General features: G+C 44.7%; 2 protein-coding genes and 1 pseudogene across 3 annotated transcripts in view; all 3 read right to left on the bottom strand.

Annotated features, from left to right (window-relative positions):
* Positions 1–1,003, bottom strand: part of fbxw4 (F-box and WD repeat domain containing 4) — a 39,801-nt gene extending 38,798 nt beyond the window's left edge. The window contains exon 1 of the mRNA XM_080016559.1: positions 771–1,003. Coding sequence (XP_079872685.1) covers positions 771–952 — 182 coding nt within the window. The 5' untranslated portion in view covers positions 953–1,003. The remainder of the gene's footprint in view (positions 1–770) is intronic.
* An 8,006-nt stretch (positions 1,004–9,009) lies between these two features.
* Positions 9,010–14,859, bottom strand: fgf8a (fibroblast growth factor 8a; the record flags this gene model as incomplete). The annotated part of the gene is made up of 5 exons (XM_080017069.1): positions 9,010–9,297; positions 10,879–10,985; positions 13,370–13,550; positions 14,698–14,734; positions 14,828–14,859. 5 exons carry the CDS (start codon positions 14,857–14,859, stop codon positions 9,010–9,012), a joined length of 645 nt encoding a protein of 214 aa, XP_079873195.1.
* Positions 14,860–19,835: 4,976 nt separating this feature from the next.
* Positions 19,836–20,624, bottom strand: part of LOC307242565 (large ribosomal subunit protein eL13-like) — a 7,916-nt pseudogene continuing 7,127 nt past the window's right edge. The window contains exon 2 of the transcript in view: positions 19,836–20,478. The product of the transcript in view is annotated as a large ribosomal subunit protein eL13-like (transcript). The remainder of the gene's footprint in view (positions 20,479–20,624) is intronic.

Genomic DNA, 20,624 nt, shown 5'->3' with positions numbered 1-20,624 from the left:
GGCAGGGATATATGTCGCAAATCATGATGTGTGACTAAGTATCCTCTGGGATTTCGGTTATCGTAAGATTCATGATATAGTTAAATGTTCTCTTTAAGGATGCATTACAGTGAAGTAATGCAGTTCTCCGTAGACTGTTCTCAACGCTTACCTGCTTGGTCATTATATCCATATTACCAATGAATGAATGGCACAAACGCACCAATAGTCATCCCCAAAATATCGTCAAATTATCTGTAACGGGGTATTTGTCAAAAATATTGTGATATTTGATGTTGTCAATATCGCCCAGCTACAGTAGGAAGTTAGAACAATGATGATGATGAATAATGTATCTTTTGCTTCTTGCATTTGACAACCATTAAATCCTCTCCGGGGAAAGGCGGACCTCGCCACCAACAATGTAAACAGCATAAGGAGGCGCGCACACGTCATGCAAATAGAATACATGGCGGATTCTTAACATTACCACTTTAACGAAGTTGTGCATGTTAAAGCAAAGGAAGCTGTATGGAGTAGTGGAGGAGAAGGAGGAATGGGAGGAGCCTGAACCAGACTGAACAACTGACAAAAGCAAGGGACAGAGGGGATAAACAGTGTAGTACACAGTGTATTGTACTACACGGTGTAGTACACTGCGTATTGTACTACGCCGTGTAGTACTCTCCTATCCAGTGCACTGTACCGGAGGTGGCAGTGTGTCAGTCAGGTCCCCAGACTTGCTTTCTACGAATGACCATCTCCACCGATGTTTTCACTGCTTGTCTTACTTGTCTCTCCCGTTCCGAGTGATCCCAGTGTTGAGGAACTCTCTAGCGACCTTCCTCCAAACAGCGTCTCGGTTTACGAAGTGGTAGATCGGTTTGCAGACCTGGGAGAGGCGGCCGAGGGACCTGAGGTCCAGGTAGGACAGCAGGAGGTACAGGACCTCTTCTGGCAGCTGTGGCAGCATGCTGGGAGCTTTGGAAAGCACAATATTCCATCTTTCAGAGCGCTGCGGAACAGGAGGAGATACAGGAAGCCATTCCAGCGCGGACGTAGTGACGCCATCACGCCGGGACGACGTCATGACGTAGCCTGTTGCCCGCAGGTTTTGCACTCGGACTGTTTCTTACATAATAATAATAATAATAATAATAATAATAATAATAATAATAATAATAATAATAATAATAATGTTTTTATTATTATTACAGTTAAATGGAAGAGTGTGCCTTGGCCTTCATTCCGGCCTGGTTATGGTGTAATTCTACGATGGGCAGTGTTTGCAGCTGTGCGTGGGTTTCCTACACAGCAACTGACGGCGGTTATCATTCTGAAGTAGGCCTCATGATTATGGCTAAAATTATAAACATGATTCTTTTTAGTCAGTATAGTGATCACGATTATGTATCACGATTATTAATCAACCATTAATTAACCAATCACTAGACTGCAGTGCTATCGCGTGACCTGTGCAAGCCGTCATTGGTGCATGCCTGTGCGTTGCGGTGATGATCATTTTTTAAAATCTTTTTACTAAATTATTCCCCAATAATGGACCGATCTGGATCAAACAATGACTGCATGCCGGGAGGGCCCAAAATACAAATTTTATTTCTATGTCTATGAGTGTAGCAAATTCATGACATCCATAGACTACTGGCGTCAGTTTTTCATAAAACCCCCCCCCCCCCAAAAAAAAAAATTTGGGGCTGGACCCCTAACAGTTATAATAAAAGCAAAATTCTTTGATAAAATAAATCACTGCCAGGTTTTTCATGCAAAGACCAAAATTGTACCCAGAGGGAAGGCCTGAAAAATATTTATTTTCAAGTAATCACATCAAACATATTGTGTGAACTCCTTTAATTTCAGATTTACTCAAATCAAGAGCACCTTTAGCAAATAGAAGAAAGCGCAAATAGAGACAGAATACATTCTTAGAATATATTATTACTCAAAGGGATATTTTTGTTATTATGCTATATATATATATATATATATATATATATATATATATATATATATATATATATATATATATAAAATACAGTATACACACCATACACATTAATATAATATTTATATATTCATTTGATTTTATTTGGCATTTTTTCTGTAGTGATTTTTATATATTGTACTGCTGTTAATGTTTAAACTTGACTGTAACTTTCATCTTAAATAAAAAAAAACAAAAAAACAATGAAACATAGTCAAATCATTTAATGGGCACTTAAAAATACATAGAAGGAAATTAATCTGGATTCTGTTGTGTGTCTGTGTGTGTGTGTTTGTGTGTGTGTGTGTTTGGGTGTGTGTGTGTTAACTGAAATTTACAAATATATTTCTGAAAAAAAGAAGAAAAAGCAACTTAAAGTTTCAATAAACAACATTAACAACGTTCAGCCATCACTCATAAAGTTCTATCAAAAAATGCTCCATAAACGGAAGGGCTCCAAATTGAAAACGCTATTCCCGTTTCAACTGTTTCGGTGATTGCAAGGTGTTTGCAGGCTGCTAGATGTTGTCAGCACCGCTCCTCGACCTCACTTCCCCTGATTTCTGTTTGACCCCTGTCCGCTGTCTTCTCCCCCGGCCCACGGCAACAGCGCGACTGACCTGAAGCCTTTGTGTTTTTGTTGTGCTGTGTTTTTCTTGTACGGTGAGCCTCAATCCCATGTCGGCATTCAAAGCCTCCATTGTCCGACATGTTTTTCCATTAAGGCCACAATGGCGCTGTTTGATCAGGGGGTTATGGTATGAGATCGCTCGTTTGATCAGGGGTCATGGTGTGTGATTGGCAGATATGCCGCTTCTAGGTGGCGCTTTTTGTTTCCACCAAAGTGCCGGCGTGACCTTGTCCCATTCAGCACGATGACCGCGAAGCCCCCAGAAAAGGGAATCGAGTGGAAAGGAAGAAACGCTGTGGCCGTCGACTCAAAAGGTGCCTGCGGAGGTCTTGAAGGAGGCAAAACAAACTTAGACAATGTCTGTATCGTGAATTTTATATCAGAATCTATCTATCTATCTATCTATCTATCTATCTATCTATCTATCTATCTATCTATCATGCCTGTGTGTGTGTGTGTGTGTGTGTGTGTGTGTGTGTGTGTGTGTGTGTGTGTGTGTGTGTGTGTGTGTGTGTGCGTGTGTGTGTGTGTGTGTGTGCGCGTGTGTGTGTGTGTGTGTGTGCGCGTGTGTGTGTGTGTGTGTGTGTGTGTTCCTTAAGAGTTAGAGTTAGTTTAAATGATTCTATTATTTCATATTATCATATAAAAGACTAATAGGAAGGGGTTATTGCCGCACTTATATCGTTTTTTACGCCGCAGTTAACCTTGAGGGGACAGTGATGCTTTCCCATTGGGGATATTTGTTTGATAACTTTTATCACAAAAACAAGGTCCACTTTGTATTTTTATATTTGATTATATTCATATTTTTCGTGTTCTATTTTATATGCAATTTCGTGTCCTTGTCGGATGTTGTGATGCTGAGCCCCGCTAAAACCAAGCCGCCTTGTCAGGGGCCTATTTAGGCACTAAAACTGCCAAAGATGTGTCACGGTCAAATGACTACCAAAAGTTGATTGACCTTATGACATTTTGTGAGGCGCTTAACCGTTTAGCATCAGTAGCATCAATTTGCACTCATTCACATCATGAGGGTCTTCGGGCCTTCAGTTACGACTGGCAGCCCCCAAGGCCCTTTGATCAACTGAGCACAACAGCAAGTAATTGAAATATGCAGATCATCTTTCTCTTTTTAGGTAGAGCGAGAGAGAGAGAGAGAGAGAGGTGGGGCGGGGGAGAGGTATCCTTTATTTCTAACGCTCTGCTCCCTGAAAGGTCGTGTACCGAACACTGGGACGTCAAAAAAATCATTTCTGGTTGGTTTTCCAGCTGAACTGTCATGACTAAAAGGAAACCAAGAGGCTGGGAGGGAGGGAGATGGAGGAATGGAGGGGTGCATTTGGGGATGTGGGGAGAGAGGGTTAAAGGGGGCGGGAGGGCTGTGTGTTTGTGTGCGTGTGTGTGTGTGTGCGCGTGCATGTGTGTGCGTGCATGTGTGTGTGTGTGCGTGTGTGTGTGTGTGCGTGTGTGTTGCGGGGGGGGGTGTCCTCCCTTTTGATCTTTTTAGGGCAGCAAAAGAGTCGGACGGCGGGGTGGGGGCGGGGAGGGGGGTTCTCCCTGAGCTGGCAAACACATTTAGCTGGTAATTGTTCAGATCAGACTGACAATCAGTCTTGGAAATGCATGGACAAACAAAAGTTTACAGCTCCAATTGGAAAGTCAACAGGTCTCCCATAAGGCCCGTATACAAACAATGAAACTGTCGAGTCGGAGCGGCGCTTTGATCAGCTGCTTGCGTTTCAATTATCCCGCCCAGTTCAACGGCAACTTTGTCTTTTTCCTTGACGTAATTCAATTGGGAGCACGGCATTTCATTCGGCAGGGTTGGCGCTTTTTTCCATTTAGGAAAATAGCTGACGTTGGACCAGATTTTGCCGTGGCTGCATTTTAATAATCCCAAGAAAAAAAAAAACGGAGAACCATATCTCAGAAATGACACGTAGCGACTCAGGGGAACAAGCACCCCGGCGCCCTCTTTTCCTAACTTCCAGAAGATGGAAATCGTGCCGTTTCGCACCACGCTGAACCGCGATTGACCCCTGTGACGCATGAGCGAGACCCCTGAAGATTTCCCCCCCAGATCTCAAGACGCTTCGGCGCTCGCCCGTGAGCCCGCGTTGCGATCGGGGACGGTCGACTGAAGACGACAAATAAGAGCGCCGGCTTATCAGATGAAGATGAAGGTGAGGAGTGAACACGGAGAAGGTCCCTCCTGAACCTGACCGGTGGATATTTTGAGGATCTGGTTTTGGATGTTGTTAAGTGGTTTTTGATGGAGGGCGGCTTTTGTGTGGGCTTGTGGCATGCGGGGCTGTTAAGGGGAAGGCAAGGTCGCGTTCCCCGGTCACCCCTGCCCTCCTCCGCGGTCTCCGCAGGAGGGGGTGAAGGCAGGGGCTAAATTGCTCCCAAAGCAAATGAAGAAGGTATACTCTGTTTGCTTATCCGGACTTAAGGATGATGGCCGGCGGCTCAATAAAACGGATGAAAGCAAATTTTAACCCCCTTTTTTTTTTTTCCTGCGCCCGAATTGCTCTGCATTTGCATGGCATCACAGGCTGAACAGAAGGTGTGATTTTTCCCACAACCCAGCTCTTCCCCTGGCTTCAAACCGGCTTTACAGTCCTTTGGAGGGAGCTGGAGTCGTAATGCGGAGGGGCAGACAAGGGCCCTAATTCAATCAATTTACCAATACCCCCGCTGGGACAAAATTGGTCCGGTGATAGAAATTCCGCATTTCACACGCATCGTTTCGACGCTCGCCAACAAATTCACCGACTGCATCAACTCCCTTCCCCTTCCCGAGCGGGAAGGGGACAGAGGGTTGAACTTCTCCACCTCTAATTGAGATCAAGTCCTGTGATTCAGTTATCGTCAACACTTGCTGCGGCCGACCGACGTGATGTCCCCGAGGCCTGTGATGGGAAACCCAGAGGGACAAATCCCTCTGTTAATCCAATGTGGAAGGACTTAATCAGATTAATGTCAAGTCTAGTCAAGACCATTTAATTCAGCGCTCAAGGGCTGGAAGGTTTCAATTCATTGAGATTAGGAAAGGGGAAGCTGCACCGTTTCATCTCAAAACAAAGCACAACTCACGCATTAGCGCGGCCGCCATTATTAACTTGTCGGTGATGACCACTCAGCTGTTAACAAGGACGATCAAATTTATTTAGAAGAGCCAACAATTACAATGAAGTATACGTTTAATCATGCCTTAAAAATGCCTTTCAAACGTTCTGTTATTTTACGTTGTTAGGTGTTACCTCCACTGGCCTATGTGTGGAGCAGACCCAGCCTGTCCATAGAAAATCCATCACAGGAGTCAAAGCCAGTTTAGGCAATTTAGAGAACTCAGAAAATTGTGTTTTTGTTATTGTTTGTAAATGGTTTTATTCTACAATGTTAATCGTGTAATTGGGGTAAATGGTGGTCTAATTTATGAGGTTTCATTTATTTATTTATTTTCCATTTGTCATTGATTGTCTACTGGACAAAGGGGCAGATGCAGCAGCTACAGAAGGTGTACAGTCCCAGACACTATGAGAGGAAAATATTACAAATCACAACGAGATAAGCGTTTGATGCAGCCCTCGCTCTCCTGCATTCTGACGGTGACACTCGCACCTTTCTCTAAATGTGTTTTTTCAATCATCAGTGGGTGATTTCAGTAAGTTCTCCAATGGGCCGAATTGTCACCTACACTTAAGATCCCTCTCCGAACCTTAAATGCCACTCACGTTGAGGGCAGTGAAACATTTGCATAGACTTTGAATATACATTAAAGTTGTAAAATACATTTATCATAGAATCAGTTCAAGATTTTTTAATTCTGTAAAATTACATTTAGTTTAAGACAGGTCTTTGCAGCCGTAGTTGCCATGAGAAGGCCATCAGAGCTGAGCCGTAGAGCTCCTCTTAACTCTAAAATAGTTTTTCCAATCAAATTAAGTTGAACATGATTGGTGCTGTCTGCGAAAATGTTTGTAGAACTTTTAACCACCATTATGTTCGTAACTTCACTGGAGTTACTTGAGTATGTAGTATCTTTTTACTTTGTTTCTCTTCTATGTGCACGGGTGAGAATTTGCATGCATGTGGAGTAAATATGAATGCAATTCTGCGATGTTATACCATACACTGACAAATACAACTTTTGAAACTTTTAAACTATAGACTCTCGTCTGCGGCCGGACATTTAAGAACCAAGCCACTTTAAATACTCTGCACCTTGTGAGTCCGTCTAACTTCATTAGATCGATTAGAATTAGGAGCAAGGAAGCGAGGAACAAATATCACGACACTGGCACTCATGCACCTGCACACAGACACGCACACGCACACACACACGCACACACACACACACACACACACACACACACACACACACACACACACACACACACACACAGACACACACTTTGTCCGATCAGATTAGGCCCTGCTGTGGCGCTAAAAGGCGGCAGATGAAAGAATAACATGGGTCAGCACATGAGCAGATACGGAGAGGGACAGTTACAGAATCTGAGGGAACCTAAAGCCTAAAGACAAACAGGCCCTGCTATCATCCCCCAGCAGCCCGCCACCCTGACACTGACACACTGCTATCTGCTGAGAGGGGGGCTGCGGGGGGCAGCGCAGGGTCTTCATGACTTCAAATGACCTTGTTATCCCTGTTGGGATCTGACTAAGAATAACCTCCCTGTTGGCTTTCCCTGGTCAGGTTTCACATGGGGAAGATATCTCTGCAGGTCTGTGCTTCCACCGCTGGGTCTGGATGCTGGTACGATGGCCATTTATATATTCATGTTTATATAAATAATTTGACAATAATTTTATAATAATTTTTTTTTGTGGGGGGGGGGGGTGATTATTGGTGCTTTCATAAGACATTTACACACAGGAAATATAGGAGAAACTATCATTAGTAATGTGGCTACTATCACCAAGCAGGTAGAGAACAGCTATAATGGTCTATGAAGTTTAAAAAATCAAATGACTTTACTGTAAAGCAGCCTGAAAGACAACATTTTACTATGTCACAATATCACGATATATTCATAATATTCCAGATGATATCTAGTCTCATATCGCAATGCTGATATTATACCAATGTCGCATTTTACCGAAATTAAATACATTACTTTACAGCAGTATCATTACATTTACATCGATAACATATTCAAATATATGAAAAAAAAGGGGTATCCGTACAAGACAAATATTGTATTGAATGAGTATGTTTAAATATGAGTTTCTGTCAGGCTATCTTTCGCTATCACACACACCAATACACACTTTGGGGGAAGGGTTTGAGGAAAAAGTTGGTGGCACACCAGAATGTAGCAAAAAAAGTTTAATATCAGTATCCTAATGTACATTTATTACACATTTTTTAAATAAATATTCCATCCTTAAAATTATTTTACACATCCTCAAATAAAAATATATTTATATATGTATAAAAACAGACATACAGGGTTCGACTGAAACGAGAGGCGTGGGGAAGGGTGGGTAGAGGGTGGAGGTTAGGGGGAGGGGGAGGGGTTGAGTCTTTACAATTCAATGCATTTTTCTACACGTTAAATTTACAAATCGGAAAAAAAAGGAAACCTGCGATTATCCGATGTAGCTGCCACATTTTTACATTTAACGTGTTTTTTTTTTTTCCTCTTTAAAGCTTGTTTCGCTTAAGCTGTGTCAGACAGTATCACCCCGATCACAACAAGCCAGCAAGTGTCAAATGGTGCTAACCCCAAAAACTCCCGATGCCCCTGCATGGCGCGGACTCTGTATAGAACCGTGTGTGCGTGTATGTGTGTGTGTGTCTCTGTGTGTGTGCGTGTGTGTGTGTGTATGTGCGTTAGTGTGTGTGTATACGAGCACACTGTTCCCTGGCAGTGCTGTCTAACAGGGCCCTTCAAGTCTCCTTGAGCAGCAGGCGAGAGAGTCCAAAAAAACAACTCACACGGTCCAAAACACCCAGACGAAAATAAAACAAAACAAAACAAGACAAAACAAAACAAACAAAAAACACCAATCGACTAAGACATCAGCATCCCCAATAGGCCAGATGGCGAGTTGTGTGCACCTAAAAAAACAACAACAAACCTTTAATTTTTTCTTTTTTCACTGATCAGTACTAAAAGTCTGGAGTACAAAAATAGATTTTGTGTTTTTTTTCTTTACAGCTTCTTTTTGTTTCACTTGGACAAAAATAGAAAAAAAAACAACCCCTACATATTAAGATATGGTAACGCTCACTATAAAATAAATCCCACGTCTGTAGAGGTTTTTGTTTTGCGGCGGAGCAGAGGAGTGAACAATCGATCGATCGGTCAGTTAAGTCAGTGTTTCTCCCGCCCGCCTCGCCTGTCCCTGTCCCATTGGGCGCCCCCTCCTAGCGCTCCTCGGCAGAGTAGCGCGTGCGTTTAGTCCTTCGGCTGAAGGGGTAGTGGATGAAGTCGAAGGGCCGGTGGTGCGCCGGGTGGGACGGCTGCTGGCCCTTGGGGAGACGCTTCATGAAGTGGACCTCGCGCTGGTGCTGGCGCGTCCGCGAGCCCTTCCTCGGCCGCCCGCGCCGGGTGAAGGCCATGTACCAGCCCTCGTAGCGGGCGTTCCTCAGCGCCGTGTAGTTGTTCTCCAGCACGATTTCCGTGAAGATGCAGTCGCGACCCTGTCCGTTTTTCTGCGGAGGGCGAAAACAAAAACAGACACAAGCTCCGATTAGAATGGACGGATGGATGGCCAGAGAGGATGCTGCGTGTGTAGGTATTTACAGATGGGAAATATCGCAACGAATAAAGGGCTTCCTTCTCTTTGTAGACTGTTCCTGCATTGACACAAGCGCGCGCGCACACACACACACACACACGGACACTCGTACAAACACATGCACACACACAACCCTCCCCATACACATGCAGCATATGCTACAGTCATTACAGTCACAGATCAGAGAGAGGCAGATGACAGTAAGCGATGACTCTTCCCCCCCCTTTCGCAAACACACACCATCTTGTCTGGTTCCGAACCCAACACGGCTCACTGGTCCTGATGGGCACACTGTCCCAGGACCAGTGTGTCCATTCCAGAGACACTGTGCTCCCTAATCGGCCCCTAGTGTCTCAATGTCACCCCTGTTTCGATCCCCCCCGTTGAGTTGTCATGAGACCAACACAGTCAAGCTGAAGCAGCCCAGGGCTCCTGGATTCGAGTATCAATCAATAGAACCCGAAGCCCCGTCTGATGGCTCCTCTTGTGTTTGTTCAACCAAGCCCATCTTTGAGTATGGTCGTCAACTTTAAATATCCCAATGTCAGTGACAAAAAAAATGCAGCACGGTCTGCCCGGAGCTCTATTGGGGGACACGCTGTAACGCCTCAGAGACGCGGTGGAAAAAGGCTCCACTGGCCAGCAGAAACCACCTCCACGACACCCGGACCCATAGTGATAACTACAACAAAAAAACAACAACAAAAAAATAGAAAAAGCGCAGCGCGGCGCGGACCTACGGCAGCAAGCTCCCACTTCCTGGAAGAAAAATAACGTGGTGTTATAAATAGTCCAGCGAGGGGGGGAAAGAATGAATAAAAACCCAAGCGCATGCGCAATACGTATATGCACAAGTATACATGCGTCCCAATGCCAAACCCACTCGCCGTCGGGCTTCATTCCCTTTCTTTGTCACTCTCTCCCTCTCTCGCTCTCTCACTCTCTCTCCCTCTCTCTCTTGGGCAGGCTGCGACGGGGCCGGGAGGACGGAGCGAGGTGGCTTGGGGCAGATGGTGTGCGAGGCGGGGTGCTGGTTGGGGGTGGGGGTGGGGTGGGTGGGGGCGGTGCTGGGGGTTGTGTAGGAGAGGGGAGGCTGGCAGCTCTGTTTATTAAGCAGCACAGTATGAGAGGAGCATCGGACCGTCCGGAACCTCCAGCGTGCATGCACGCACGCACTTCACACACACAATACACGCATCGACGACGAAACACACGCGCTCACCAATACGCAACGAATAAGCTGAACCGGGGTGTTTAAGAGCGTGGAATTTGGCCGTAATTCCAGCGACAAGTAATGTCACAACATGAAGCCACCTTTCTTCAGGAGGAGCCGCGTACCGAACCTGCAGCGTCGTCTCTGCTGAACTCCCGCTCTTCATCGAGGAGATGAGTTATAATGTGTCTTTACGGCTGCTGCGCGTTGCCCTTTCGACCGACGCCGGTCACTGGACGTGAATTCTAGCCGAGCATGCGCCGTGATGGATGGCGTCCTCACCTTGCCAATGAGCTTCCCCCTCTTGTTCATGCAGATGTAGAAGCCGGTCTCAGCCCCTTTGATCCGCACACGGCTCCCAAAGGTGTCTGTCTCCACAATGAGTTTGGCTGCGGAAACACATGGGGAATAAAAGGAAACGTTGATTTTCACCTCTGGACAACATTTGGGCTACAGACGGCAGATTGGTGAGAACGACACAGTGATTCCATAGTGAGAACTGCAATGTTAGATGTATCTCCACGTGTGTGAGTGTATGTACATATACATAAAAGCATTAGAAAAACTCTATAAAAGAAGCATCCCCGCCCCCTCGCTCTACACACACACACACTCACACACACACACAGACAAGCACGCATCAAAACCTGTGGGACCATTCCAGGGGATTTATGCAAGCCCAAATTCTTGCAAAATGATAAAACCACGTGTCTTCTCAATTCTTTGAGAGCTAAAGAGGCAATCCTGGCAGGCCCATCAAGAATTCCTTTTTCGAATAAATCTGTGTTGACTTCACACATAAAGACCCACATTTATCTCTTTATCCATCCCAGGATGTTCAAAGGGGCGCTGGAAAACACACAGCCCCGCAGTCAGAGAGAGAGAGAGAGAGCAAGAGAGAGAGAGAGAGAGAGAGGGCATTTGATGTTGTTTTTCAGCCGTAAAAAGGACATAAAAAGCAATGTCACTAAATTACGTTGGGGTTTTTTTTGGAATTGACAAATGAAACTAGACCACGTCTCAGTTTCCACCTCTCCGCATGTCTAGACTGGCCTCGCTAGAGTGCGTTTAAATGAATAACAGCAAGTGGGTTGGATTGTTTGGAGACTACAGGTCATTAGCAGGTCAGAAGTAGGTTTGTGTAGATTTTTCACTTTCACTTAATTTTCATTTCATCCCGAGTTCCTACAAGCGTACAAGCGTTAAAAACCAGGGACGTCCATCACTAGGAATGGTCACGGCTCTTTCCACCCACCCACTGACACACCACTACAAGTTAGAAAGTTGCGGCTGTGGCCATAGCCAACGGTTGTGGTCAAAGAGAATAATGAGCCTTGGCCAAAAAGATGTCTCTTTCCCTCCCTCCCTCTCTCCCTAGCTCTGACTCTCTCTCTCTCTTTCCCACTCACTCAGACACACACACACACACACACAAACACACACACACACACACAAGCATGCACTCACACACACACACACAAGCACGTACACACACAAGCACGCACACACACACACACACACACACACACAAGCACACACACAAGCACACACACACGCACACACACACACACACACCTACGCACACACACACTCACACACACATACATACTTAGGATGCCTACACAGGTGATTATTTTTTATATCCTATAAACTTTTATATCATAATATTAATTCTACATATACCTGATAAAAATAAGATTCTTGTGGAATTAACTATGGCTGAAAGGAAAGTAAAGCCCCGACGCTTCTTTAAAACGTGTGCGTGAAGGCCTGTTTGGGTTCTGGATCTGGAAGGAGGGGGATAAAGAAGGAGCTATGCAGAAAATGCTCTGGAGGTAGAAAAAAAAAAATGAAACTAAAAAAAGTAGGATGACTTCTAATGGCTCTTCCAGACCTGCGGCCCTCTCTGGAGGATCACCTACAGCACGATCTACAATCCATTTCACCTTTTTTTTGGCCTCTTTCTTCTTCCAACAATACTGGTGGCATGTAGGTTAAATTGTGATTTAAAAGTCATATATTGAAAAAAAAAGAGCTTTAAGTTCAGGAGTTGATTATACACCATTTACTCATTTTGAATAGTAATTCAATAATTTGCCTTTTCATTTATCTGTGATATTTTATCCAATTGACAAGTTTACCCAATCTCACAATAATGTTTACTACGTTTTAGGAGAAAGATTTTTTGACATTTGTGTTGAATTTCATAGATAGATAATTCATCACAGAGTCACTGAGTAGTGGAATACCTTTTATTTCACTATATAAAATATCTGAAAAGATCCCCCAATAGTCTAACCTACATATTGCTGGACAGATTTTTTTACATTAGTGTTTACATTTCATGTGTTATTACCAGTTCATCAGAAGCCAAACATGCAATCAAACACCTTTCATTTAATTAATTATAGAAAACAAGTGAGAAATCCACCCAATGGAGCAAGAAAGTAATCTCAGATTAAACTATTCTGATTATAAATCATAGATTCAGATTCAGATTCTTATCTACATTTTAGGAGACGGCTTTTTAAATTTGAGCTGAATTTCATAGTGTGGTTCCTAATTAATGTAGTCCAATGCATTTCAGTTTTATTATGGGAAATAACCAATAAAAATAGCATGTATATTGTATCGTAAAAATATATATATATCATCAAAACACCCAAAAGAGTGTCCAGTCCAAGAAAGTCCCCACGCCACCATTCAAAAAAAACCATCTCAACATCTCTCATTGGAGACGTGGGGATGGGCACCAGAGGGGGAGAGCCCTTACCGTGCACGTCTCCGTCGTCCGCCATGGCGTTGATCTTCTTGCTGGGCAGGACCTGGACGTGCTTGCCGCTGGTCCGGCTGTACAGCTGGTAGGTGCGGATCAGCCGGCGGCTCACACGGTCCGTCACCTTGCTCTGCTCGCTCACATGCTGCGTGAAATTAGGCGGGGACTGATTGGTTACCTGCAGAAATTCAGAGGACGTCACCACAGTCATTCACACGGCACACGGGCTTCATTTTTTTATAGATACATATTATTTATATTAAAAAAATTATAATTATTTCACACTAAATTGTATAAAAAAAAAACAAAAAAACTGTAACGACGAGCCTTTACAATCGCATCACAAAAATCTTAAAGTTGGGACTATGAAATAGTCAAAAAAAATCTATATCGGGTCTTAAAATTCACCCACAGGATAAAAATCGGCATTATGAAATCAGCTACAAAATAAAAACTGAAACGTGCCTATAAATTCACCGACAAATAATAAAAAAAAAACGGCTATAAATGCACACACAAATTCAGAAACGGGACTATCAAATCGAGTCAAAAACAGGCCTTTGTGATTCTATTGCTCGACGCATCTTTTTTTTTTTTTTGTTCGCTTATTCGCACCTTGTCAAGCAAGGTGGTTGTTTTGTCTCCCCAAGTGACAAGGGTAACAAGTTGCAGTCGTTTTGCCAAATGTAATTAACGGGTTCCAAAAAGACGCAGTGTGTGCGTGCGCGCGTGTGTGCGTGCGTGCGTGCGTGCGTGCGTGCGTGCGTGATTACGGGTTGTGAGTAAAGAGGAATGTCCGCTTGGCTGATGTTGCCAAATTGCCGAGGAACACTGATAAATAGTGGCGAGAGATAACTGGAGCAAATAGACAACTGTTAGAAATTCGAACAAAAATGACAAGAACCACTGTATTCAAACCCATCCCCTGTCTGCTCCACTCTCGTCTCTCACGGCCCTTAATTGTCTTTGGGGACGACGTGATGGAATGAGCAGAGACGGAAACATTGGTCCTCATATTTCGAGCCCTACGACATTTTTCACAGGACCCGCTCAAACTCGAAACTCGCTCCGTGCCCACGCACGGCAGTATGTTCACCAGATCCCTGCCAGCCGTGGCTCGCAGGCCGGTGCGCAACGGGAGCCATCCCATCGTGCTATGTATCCCAAAATATATGAGGCTCCCTCACCTTTACCCCTGCTATTACATTAGGTACCTTTATTCAAAAAGTTAAAACCCCACAGCCACCTCTCCAACCCGTTGTATAAATATACCCAATATACCCAAGATAATGAACATATAAAGATGTAAAAAAAATGGTACATACCTGTGCGTAGTAGCAAAAGGCGAATAAATGTAAAAACCTGCAAACAAAGAAAACAAACAGGTCAGCCACTGATGACAAACACAACAATAGTAAATCAACCCGCAGACCATCGAATAAAACGGGGACTTACAGGTAGCTCAGTGGCGATGGGATGTGTCTCATGTTGATGCTGAAGTGTTGTTGAAGCTCTTCAATTCTCAAAATAAAAAATAAATAAAAACAAACTGTCTCGGATGCCACTCGACTCAAGTCCAACGATGTTTTATTGCAATCCCTCCAAAAAAAAAATAATAATAATAATAGTAATGTCAGAGGTGTTTAATGACCCAACTGTGATGGCAAACTGGATGCATTTCTTTCCAGCGAATCAAGGTCCCGACGCCTCAATAAATGACGTCACAGTTAGAATCAGAAACAACCCCGTTCGCAGCAGAATGCACAATAAGTTGCATCAACAAATAAAAAATAAAAATAGTGTCTCTTTTGGAAGGCGACGCAGAGTCTTAAGTACACTTGCAAACGACGCAGCCTCTCTCTCTGCTTTCAAGTTTTGTGGGGGGAAAAAAGGAGGTCATCCGATTCCACAAGATGTCAGACTGTCAAGCCCGATTTGTAATTCCCACAATGAATGATGCCTCCAGGTTTTTTTTTGTTGTTTTTTTTTTTTTGTGCGCCAGGTTTCAGTGTGTCCTGAGTGGGTTGAGTGGGATGTTGCTCCTCTGGTCTCCTATCGCAGCTCTGGCAGGACGAGCCCTCTCCGCTTCTCTACTCCCATCCCAAAAGCTCCGGTGTTCACACCCCCCGGTTTTAAAATGGAAGGCTGATCTGCTAAGAACAAGCCCCCTTTTTTTTTTTTTCCTGTGGAACAAAAGCGGACCCCCCCCCCCCCCTCTCCGCCTCCCCCTTCATTAAAACATCTTTTCACCTGAGAAATCGTCCACCACCACCACCACCACCACCACCACCACCACCTCACTTGCTGGGGGGAGCGAGGAGGAGTCTTTCACGCATGTGCCGCATGTGACCAGTGCGTAATGACGCGCCCCGTGTGCCAAACTGGAACTGGAGAGAAATTAAAACGGGGGACATGATTCTAATGAAGGGATGTCAAGGCATCGACTGTCAGGGATAATTGGGGGGTGTGTGGGAGCGGGTTGGGGTGGGGGCTGAGACAACCAAAATCTATCTAATTTAATTTTCTCCAGATTCCTTGACCATGGCAACATTGGGCTGTATAGGCTACAACATTTCCAATTACGCTTCGTATAAATCAGGGACGCGTCGTGTTCTTCGCTTTTGTGTATTGTCCGAGCAAAAGTGTGAGACATATTAAAAGGATTACAGGCGATTAGTGTTTTTTTTTTTAAACACCCCTCCCTTCATTTGATAGAGAGAGCCGCTTAACAGCCTCTTCTCGCCTTAACGAGACGCGCTCTTTTACGCGCTGGGCTTTTAATGCGCCCAGAGTTGGGGTTGCATTAACAAAGAAAAAAACAACGCGCGCATTTATGGGACATTAATCACTTATATTAATGGGTTTAAACCCCGAGCAAACTGAGTGGGACTGAAGGGTGAAAGTATCAAAAGTCACTTCTATAGGCTCAAACCGACCGGGATGGGACATTCACACCTACTGTGCAGGGCCCAGTTGTACCTACTTAACTTATCACTCCACAAATGAATGGCTTCCCAGTTTTGTTTCAGAATTGTATACAGACAAACGCCAGTGATGGCCCTGAAAACTTTCGTCAATAAGGCTCCTGATTGAACGCACCATTAATTAGTCTGCATCATTCCAGTGTGTGTGTGTGTGTGTGTGTGTGTGTGTGTGTGTGTGTGTGTGTGTATGTGTGTGTGTGGTGATGGGGGGTTGTGTGTGTATGGGAGGGGTCCCTGAAACTCAATTTCAGGGAGACACAGAAACTCAGTTTGATTAACACCATTAAATGTATCACTCAAATCTGACGTGGTCCATTGAGCATATAATCACATTTTGGTCCAAAATTACCTATATGAAGTACATTAATGAAAGAAATTCAAACATACACAGCAAATGATCTGCATCATCTACTATATCATTATATCGTCCTCGCTTGAATCATTTTGATCAACTTCTCTCACTCTCTCTTGCGGATGTTTTATATTTATTGAATGCACCTGAAATGATCGTTTGTGGGTTTATTGTCATGATAATGAGGGAGGAGAATCGCCAGCAGTAACCATCTTCGACCAGCAGTGGGCGCTACAAAGGAGCTCCTTTCTCGTCCAGAAACACCACTGTCCAGTGAGGGTTATAGAAGGACTTACCAAAACTTATTGATATGTTACTCAAAAGAAATAAAGAAAGAAAGAAAGAAAGAAAGAAGATGAAAGCAATAAAGGACTTCCTTTATAGCTTTCATCTTATTTTGTGCTCTCTCTCTCTCTCTCTCTCTCTCTCTCTCTCTCTCGCTCAATTAAACTACGTTAAATAAAATAAATAAATTAAAAGGGGCCTTATTGGCATGGCAAGCAAGTGTGGAATAAAAGAACAAAAATAAATAAATAAGATGTTCATCCATGGAAGAATTGTGATTTTGCTGTTAGAAATATATAACCCCCCTCTCTATGTTTATGGAGTTCTACCAACATTGAAGGCACTTCATCTGTTATGTTCTCCAATAATAGGCCTCATGTTGCTAGATGGTTTGTTTTTCTGATTCCTTCCCTCCCTACCATTAGCATCTTCTGCAGTTTGTGAACACATGTGTGTGTGTGTGTGTGTCCATGAAAAATGTAGTTTTGAGGCACCTGTTTGTTTGTTGTCATATTCAAGCTACCTGCATGTAGTACATATGTGTTTTGTTTGTGTGTGTGTGTGTGTGCGCGTGTGTGTGTCCATGTGTGTTTGCGCGCGCGCGCTATCACCAGTGAGAATGTGACTGACTGTGTGACTGTCGTGTCTGTTAGTGTGAACACGACTGAGAAATCGAACCTTAAAAATAGTTCACTGTCCTTTCAACTCATAAAATTACATACAACTCATTCTACATAATTATATGTTATTCTCAATATGTAAAACACATAGATAGAATTAGCTCATATTTAAAATAAATTGTAGTAGCGTCTGTATATGTCTGTGATTGAGTCACATCTGACTATGTGTGATTTTTTTGTGTGTTTGTGTGTGTGTGTGTGTGTGTGTGTGTGTGTGTGTGTGTGCGTGCGTGCGTGCGTGCGTGCGTGCGTGCGTGCGTGCGTGCGTGCGTGCCTGTGTGCGTGTGTGTGTGTGTGTGTGACGAGCGGCAGGTAGCTGCCACTCTGAGGCCCAGCCCAGGGCCCGGTCCGCCCTCCCCTTAACCCCAGGAGCCCCGCATCCATCAGCAGCCCTGCAGGGGGGCCACACACACCCCTCCCCCACCACTTCTAGCCTTCATCCCCTCTTCCCACTTCCCTCCCGCCTCACCTCTCTCATACTCTCATTCCGCTTCTGTCTTCTCTCTCTCTGTCTCACTCTCTCGTTCCCAATTTTTCAACTCTGCACAGTAACCCCTGACTCTCTCTCCTCTTCAAAAATCAAAGTGTCAGCATTTTCAATTTGGAGAGTTTTTCACGCTATGCTGACTCACAAATCAATACTGAATCCTGTTCAAAAACAATGGCTGAATGGCGACAAAGTCCAAAGTGCAATGTCGCTGCAATTTTGCAATAGCTGATATGGTTTTTCTGCTAAATGCAATATAAAGTTCACTAGAACCTCTCATTTCATAGCATTTTAACAAATTACAATATTGGAAAAAGAATTAGAGTAGGTATTGCATCAGCAGATCAATGTTGACAGAGGTCCCAAGGTCTCTCTGTCTGTATTATCTATCTACTGCTCTCCATCTTTTGTGGCCTCTCATTTTTCTTCTCTTTATCGTTGAGATTGTCATCCTCATTGGCATCCTCCTTTTCCTCATTCCCGCTCTTCGTTTTCCTCCTCGCACACTGACTCACTCTCTCTCTTTCATTCCCTTACTCGCCATCTCTCTCTCTGTCCCTCTGCCATTTCAGCCCGGCATACCAATATGTGGCCATCTGCCACCACCAGTCACCCCCTACACCCCCCCAACACACACACACACGCGCACGCACACACACACATACACACATGAACGCGGACGCACACACACACACACATAGATACACACATGCACGTGCACACACGCACGCACGTGCACACACACACGTACACGCGCACACGTACACGCGCACACGCACACGCGCGCACGCGCGCACACACACACACACACACACACACACACACACACACACACACACACACACACACACACACACACACACACACACATTCTAACTCCCATCCAAGCTTCTTCCTTACCTCCATTGGCCTTATCCTAAGGTGGATGTGCGTTGTGTTTTATAGACACCTGCACGACACCAATAATAATAATAATAATAATAATAAAAATAATGATAATAATTTTAATAATAATACAATTAATAATACAATAATTCAATTTTCAGAGTTTACACTAAAAGCTGCATTGGCTGCTCTGGGATGCGGTCTACACAGCGCAACTCTCCGAATGCGAATGACCACCCAGAGAGGAAACAGGACTCAACATCGGTTCATGATGTCACAAGTGGAAGTTTCCAACAACACGGTTCCACTCAAACGGACTGAACGCTGCATGCCCCTCAGAGACATTTAATCAACTTTTGAAACCTTCGGGACGAAAATAAAACGGACACCATTCAGACCCGTTGATCTGGAGCTGCAAGCGAACCCCATGTGTGAGGGCACAAAAACGGAACGTTTTTTGACTCGGAGATAAGTAAGGAATGTCAACATTTCAATTCCGCCAGCTGACTATGCATGGCGTGGGTAAATAAAATGATTTTATCGCGTGTTTATCGCGCATGTTCGTATCGCCATGAAAATACAATTTCTGGTGCGCCAATCGACAGCTCAGGCATTTAAGTGGCACCAAAATATGCGTTGTGATTCAGTCAGGGAGATAAATATCAAACAAAAAGCTGGGTGTTGTGTCACGTTGTCCCAACCCAGGGCAGATTATATATATATATATATATATATATATATATTTTTTTATTTGTACACTTTATTTTGCAAAGTTTCAGTGCAACCATTTTTATTTATTCTTCTCCACGTCCTGCTCGGCAGCCTTCGCTCTCTTGGTGCGGATACCAAAAGAGACGAGCGTTGGGACGGGCTGAACGCAGGCCGGCGAAAGCCTCGAAGTCCTTCTCGTCGTCGGTGATGGCGTGCGCCTTCTCCTTCACGTGCACAGTTTCTGATGGGCATCACTGGGCCGCTGAGCTGGGTGGCCATCTTCACTTCGTCCTCAGTGCTGTCTCCCTTCTTGGCGGCAGACGCCTTCCTGGGGAACAGGATGAGTTTGGAGCGGTAGACCTTCAGACGCTGCACGTCGGCCTGTAGAGACTCTGTGGATCTGTTGCGGCGGCGATGGTCGACAGAAACGCCGTCTTTTTGTGAATGCCAGCAGCCTTAAAGCTCCTCCAGGGTGAATCCACATCCAGCACGGAACTTGGTGTGGTACCTGATAGTGGGACACTGGACCACTGGCCTCAGAGGTCCAGCAACAGGACGTCGAGCAATGCGACAGGCCTTCGCCGAACGAGCTGGTCTGTCTGCGGATCTTCCCTTGCGGGCTGGTTGAACCAAGTGCGGACTCCTCCTCTGCCAGTCCTTGTGGAAGTGCGGGTCCAGAATTATTCCATTCCGCCTGGGGGCCACGGCTGCGTACTTCCCGTCTAGGGCGGAAAATGGCCATCAAAACCTACAGGTGACTACATAACACAGACAAGCCATCAACTGCCCACCCGCTGAAATCTAAACATCTACAGCGCAGATACTCCCCGGAGCAACCACTACAGAGCGATGCAGTCTACGCCACGCA

The sequence above is a fragment of the Zeus faber genome (assembly GCF_960531495.2).
Source record: "Zeus faber genome assembly, chromosome: 16".
Classification (NCBI taxonomy): domain Eukaryota; kingdom Metazoa; phylum Chordata; class Actinopteri; order Zeiformes; family Zeidae; genus Zeus; species Zeus faber.
The sequence above is the reverse complement of the archived record's forward strand: the minus strand, read 5'-3'. Positions and strand labels throughout refer to the sequence as shown.